Consider the following 6,483-nt stretch of genomic DNA (forward strand, 5'->3'; position numbering starts at 1 on the left):
TGAAGAAGGGCTTATGCCCGAAACGTCGATTCTCCTGTTCCCTGGATGCTGCCTGACCTGCTGCGCTTTTCCAGCAACACATTTCCAGGATAAATGTTGTAGGCAGGTACACCCTAGTTAAATAAAGTACAATAGCAGTGAAGGGATCAGTGGCATTTTGGCCACATTATCATTTTTAATTTAATTATCATTGTTGAGTGCAATTATGATTTTAACTTCAGACTGAGAAAACAAAGTCTTAATTTGCATTACTTTTGATTTTGATTTAGATTCCAAGCTGTAGTCAGAAATTAAATGGACTTTCAAATTAGCGATTAACCATATTTTGTTTATCAAATCAGAAGATTGTATCCTTGGTTTATGTATGAATGCTAGGAATATTTAATAATTCTAAACTTCAAATTTCAAGTGTAATAGTGATTGACTTTCCCAAAAAAGGTGTATTTTCATGTTTTATAAGACTAACCAGGCTACTTTGTTTTATTTTGACAGCTGGCAGTCAGGTGGTTGGAAAATGGCTGTCGGTATCAGTATATGGATGAACTCTTACAGTATGTACGCTTCGGTTTGATGGATGTTGACACACTTCATGCCGTAGCCCTATCTCATCCTCTGGTTCAGGCCAGTGAAACTGTCACAGCTTTCATAACTGAATCCTTGGATTACCACCAGAGCATCTATGCACAGCCCATATGGCAAACCATCAGGACACGACCTCGCTTTCAGTCAGAAACACTTTACATTGTAGGTGGTAAGAAACGGGAGATTTGCAAAGTGAAAGACCTGCGTTACTTTAATCCGGTGAACCAGGAGAATGTTCACATAGCAAGGGTTTCAAACTGGAGTGAGCTGTCTCCAATGCCAGTGGGAAGAAGTCATCATTGTGTGGCTGTCATGGGAGACTTCCTTTTTGTAGCAGGCGGAGAGGTAGAGCACGCAACAGGTCGCACCTGTGCAGTGAGGACTGCATGCCGTTTTGATCCTCGCAGTAACACTTGGACAGAGATAGCTCCCATGAAAAACTGCCGTGAGCATTTTGTACTTGGAGCTTTGGATGAATATCTGTACGCAGTGGGTGGAAGGAATGAACTACGACAGGTTTTGCCTACTGTCGAGAGATACTGTACGAAGAAGAACAAGTGGTCTTTTGTACAATCCTTTGATAGATCGCTGTCCTGCCATGCAGGTTGTATGGCTGATGGGCTCCTTTGGATATCAGGTAAGGATCAGTAATTCTGTGTTTTAATGCCATCTATTGAGAATCTGGTATGTCGGTTTTACTTTATTAGGCCACAGATAGGTTAATCAAAAGAAAGGAGAAAGTGAGGACTGCAGATGCTGGAGATCAGAGCTGAAAATGTGTTGCTGGAAAAACGCAGCAGGTCAGGCAGCATCCAAGGAACAGGAGAATCGATGTTTCGGGCATAAGCCCTTCTTCAGGAAGAAAGGCATATGCCCGAAACGTCGATTCTCCTGTTCCTTGGATGCTGCCTGACCTGCTGCGCTTTTCCAGCAACACATTTTCAGCTCTAATCAAAAGAAAGGTTTGTTAAAGAGAGAAACTGATCTAATTTTTTTGATATGTTTTCTAACTGCTTCATAAGTAATTAATCAGAATCGATGTACTGTGGTCGATACAGGTTAAAATGTTAAAACATTTATAATTATAACATTTCACCTTTCATAATATAAGAATCCTGAGGCAATCTGTAACTTCTTTCCACTACTATCTTGGTTCAGATTGCTCTCTGCTACTACTTCAAAGGAATAAATAAATATTCTCAAGCAACACCTTTTAGAAAACCATATGTTTCGATAAAATCTGATCATAATGTTTAAATCTTCTTCACAAATGAAAATTGAGGTTGGGATCAGAAAATGTGACAACTTAGGATAAAATTGAAGAGAAAGAAAAAAATATTGTGATTATAAAGCTGTGTCTGACTTCATTACTAGAAACCTCAGTTTTGTTTAAAGGCATAGCGAGTTTGACAAATGTAATTGTGTTTTGTGAAGGTGACAAAGAGAATTTTCAGAAAGCATTCAACAAGGCACATTTCCACATTACAGCATCAATAACTTGTATTTTTATAGATCTTATAGCAAATGAAATGATGCAAGGCACTTCAGAAATTTTATAAAATAAGATTTAACACTGAACCATATAAGATGATTTTAGGTCAACTGACTGAAGCTTGGTCATGGGTGTTGGTTTTAAGAAGTATCTTAAAGGATGAAAACCATAGTAGTGAGGCAAGAAGTTTAGGGAAGGAATTCAAGAGATTCTATTTAAGTAACTGAAGGCACAGTAGTATAATTAGGATTAGGAATTCACAAGAGGCCAGATCCGTTGTGCAAAGGTGTTGTGAAGGGTTGTGGAGTTGGAGGAGATTACTTAAACAAGGTGAGGTGAGGCCATGAAGGGATTTGAAAAGCAGGATGAGAATTTTAAATTCAAGGCATTACCTGATTGGGAGCCAAGGTACATCAGTGAGCAGAGGACAAAGACACAGACAGCAGAATTGTTCAATTGCTTCAAGTTTACTAAAGGCAGAGCGGGAAAATCAGCTAGGGGTAACATTGAAATCTGGTAAAAAGATATGACTGAAGATTAGAGCATCAGATAAGCTGAGATTGTGGTACATTCAGATCAGATCACATCACAATTTGAATGTACAAAGTTAAAAATCACACAACACCAGGTTATAGTCCAACAGGTTTAATTGGAAGCACACTAGCTTTCGGAGCGAAGCTCCTTCATCAGGTGATTGTGGAGAGCTCGATCATAACACAGTATAAAAATTTACAGTGTGCTATAAATTCTGGTTTGGGCAGAAAGCAGACAAGAGTCAAATCTGCATCAATTAACCACTACCTTTCATTAGTTCAGTTAAAACAGACAGACAATTCATATCATTTGGTTAGAAGAAGGTTAACAGCAAGCATGCAATTTATCACTACCGACTAAACTTGACATTCCCAGAACAGTCAGCAAAATAAAAGCTAATACCCAAGAATAGAAGATTACACTGGCTGGGCATTTTTCCAGGTCTGGCGTCTCCTGCACATCCAATTATGGGGTTGCATTTTGCAAAGGTTGCTGTCCAGAACTTTTACTGATGGTATCCTGAAAATCCTTCATTTTTATCCTTTTTCCTTATCTTCCCAAACTGCGGTGTCTTGTTCTTGTTGGCTCCTCAGCTCATCCGAGAGGGGTGTCTTTCCACTCTCAGCTCACTTCGAGGACACCTTTCGGATTACCTCATTATTCTTCCTCCAAATAAGGATTTCCCTATTATTCATGCCTCACAACTGAACTAGCTCAAGCCTGCCCAAGCCAGCAGCTAGGGCTCGGGTAACTTCAGTTTACAGCTACTGTCTTTGTGTGAGCAGCCTCTGGCCAACAAGAGTTACCTGCGCACTGTGTTTCAGGAGGCAGTCATACCCCTTAGACTCATTACCTCAAATTCGGTCAGGGGTAGGAAAGTGTGACTACCAGTGAGGCACATACAGAGATCCAAGAGGTAGTGCTACAGGAACCTCAATCCTTCTCAGTCCTTGATCTTGTCCAACAGGTTTGAGATTCTTGCTCCCAGTGTGGATGAGAGTGGGAGCTTTAGGGAGGAGAGCAAACTGACCATGGAACAGGTAGCTATTCAAGAGCAGGGAGTAAAGAGAAATGTCGTTGTGATCAGGGATAGTTTAATCAGGGGAATAGACAGTGTTCTCTGTGGCCAAGATTGAGAGTCACTTGTTTGGTACCTAGGTTCAGGATATCGCACCTGAACTACAGAGAAATTTGGAGTGGAAGGGAAAGAGACAGTCCACGTAGGTACCAACAATATAGATGCAAAGCAGAAAGAGGTTCTACTGAGGAAATATGAGCAGCTTGGGGCTAAATTTAAAAAATAGAAACAAAATGGCAATCTCCAAATTACTACCTGAGTCACAAGCTAATTGGCACAGCGTCAACAAGATTAAAGAGGTAAATGTGTGGTTCAAAGTTGGTTGGTGTAAGAAATGGGTTTGAATTCATGGGACATTAATGCCAATACTGGGGAAGGAAGGACTTTTCCCATGCTCGACCTGAATCACAATGGGACCAAGTCCTGATGAATCATGTAACTTGGGCCATGGATAGGGCTTTAAACTAAATAGTGGCAGAGTGGGAGTTGGGTGTATTCAATTGCATGGAAAATTATAAAATCAAAGATAAAGCAGAAAGTAGGGTTGTGGGTTAGCATTGGGGTTAATTGTTACCAGAAAATAAAAAGAAGGGACAGAATGTGTGATTGTCATATTGTACCAAGGGACCATAAAGGTGTAGGGAAATTTGATAATATAACAATCTTAAAGGTTTTGTATCTCAATGCACAAAACATTGGAATGAATTAGATGAAGTGATGGCACAAACTGAGCTAAATGAATGTGATTTCATACCATTATGGTAACATGGTTACAAGAAACTCAAAACTGAGAATTTAACATCCAGAGATTTTTGACTTTTCAGAGAAACAGGAGGGTTGGAAAATGGGATGGGGTCAGTCAGAGATGAAAGAGATATAGTTGTGAGAGATGATCTAGGCTCTGATGATGCAGATTCTATCTGGGCAGAGATAAAAACAGCAAGGGAAAGAAGATATTGGTAGGAGTAATATACACCTCCCAAACACTAGTCATTCTGCAGGAAAGGCTATAATTCAACAAAGAATAGGAGCGTGTAAAAAAAAAAGAACAATAATTTATGAGTGACTTCAATCTTCATTTTGATTGGATTGATCCAATTAGAAAAGCTACCTGCGACAATTAATTCAAACAGTGCATTAGGCATAGTTTCCTCAGGCAATATCACATGTCGCCAACCAGGAGGCAGGCTACTTTAGATCTTGTAATGTATATGAGGCAGGTTTTATAAATAAGCTTCAATTAAAAGATCCCCTAGGAAATAGTGAGCATAACATGATAGAATTTAGTACTAGTTCAGAAGTGAGAAGTGTGGGTCAGAAACAACTATTTTTAACTTTAAGGGTTTAGATGGAAAGGAATTTGTTAAGTGTGTACAAGAAAATTTTCTGATTCAGTATGTGGATGTACCTACCAGAGAAGGTGCAAAACTTGACCTACTCTTGGGAAATAAGGCAGGGCAGGTGACTGAGGTGTCAGTGGGGGAGCACTTTGGGGCCAGCGGCCATAATTCTATTAGATTTAAAATAGTGATGGAAAAGGATAGACCAGATCTAAAAGTTGAAGTTCTAAATTGGAGAAAGGCAAGAACTTTCAAAAGCTGACTGGGGGCAGATGTTCGCAGGTAAAGGCCAGCTGGAAAATGGGAAGCCTTCAGAAATGAGGTAACAAGAATCCAGAGAAAGTATATTCCTGTCAGGGTGAAAGGAAAGGTTGGTAGGCATAGGGAATTCTGGATGACTAAAGAAATTGAGGGTTTGGTTAAGAAAAAGATGTAAGCATATGTCAGTTATAGACAGGATAGATCGAGTGAATCCTTAGATGAGTATAAAGGCAGTAAGGCAGTAGGAGTATACTTAAGAGGGAAATCAGGAGGGCAAAAAGGGGACATGAGATTGCTTTGGCAAACAGAATTAAGGAGAATCCAAAGAGTTTTTATAAATATATTAAGGACAAAAGTGTAACTTGGGAGGGAATAGGCCCCCTCAAAGATCAGCAAGGCAGCCTTTGTGTGGAGCCGCAGAAAATGGGGGAGATACTAAACGACTATTTTGCATCAGTATTTACTGTGGAAAAGGATATGGAAGATATAGACTGTAGGGAAATAGATGGTGACATCATGAAAAATGTCCATATTTCAGAGGAGGAAGTGCTGGATGTCTTGAAATGGTTAAAAGTGGATAAATCCCCAGGACCTGATCAGGTGTACCCTAGAACTCTGTGGGAAGCTAGGGAAGTGATTGCTGGGCCTCTTGCTGAGATATTTGTATCATAGTTTGTGCGAAGATTTGTAGCTCGGGTGCTCATTGTTGTGGTTCTGTTCACAACAAACAGTGAGACAAACTGTCGTACCTATGATAATAAGGAAAAGACAAACACATAACCTCAACACCAAGGAGAGGGAAGCACTGAAATCACTAAGAAACGATAAGAACATAATCATACTACCAGCAGATAAAGGCAGAATGACGGTCATCCTAGATAAATCTGATTACATCCAAAAAGCACAACAACTACTTGAAGATACCAACACCTACCAAAAGAGGGAGTTTGACCCCACCCCACAGCTCACCAATAGGATAAATAACACACTAAGGAATCTAAGAAAAAACGGACAGATAACCAGAGCTGACCTACAAAGAATGAAAACGGAAAGCAACAACACCCCCAGGTTCTATGGATTACCTAAAGTACACAAACCAGACATCACACTCAGACCCATAGTATCACTACCAGGGACACCATCACACAAACTGGCCAAAGAACTACAACAGAAACTGAAACACCTGATCAGCAGAT

General features: G+C 40.0%; 1 protein-coding gene across 7 annotated transcripts in view; it reads left to right on the top strand.

Moving 5' to 3' along the window:
• The window catches only part of klhl32 (kelch-like family member 32), a 293,533-nt gene that overhangs the window by 247,274 nt on the left and 39,776 nt on the right, over positions 1-6,483 (top strand). For all 7 annotated transcript variants that reach the window (XM_043685384.1, XM_043685379.1, XM_043685376.1 and 4 more), the window contains one exon: positions 493-1,219. In XM_043685384.1, the coding sequence (XP_043541319.1) occupies positions 493-1,219 (727 nt within the window). The remainder of the gene's footprint in view (positions 1-492; positions 1,220-6,483) is intronic.

This window comes from Chiloscyllium plagiosum, chromosome 3, assembly GCF_004010195.1.
Source record: "Chiloscyllium plagiosum isolate BGI_BamShark_2017 chromosome 3, ASM401019v2, whole genome shotgun sequence".
Lineage (NCBI taxonomy): Eukaryota > Metazoa > Chordata > Chondrichthyes > Orectolobiformes > Hemiscylliidae > Chiloscyllium > Chiloscyllium plagiosum.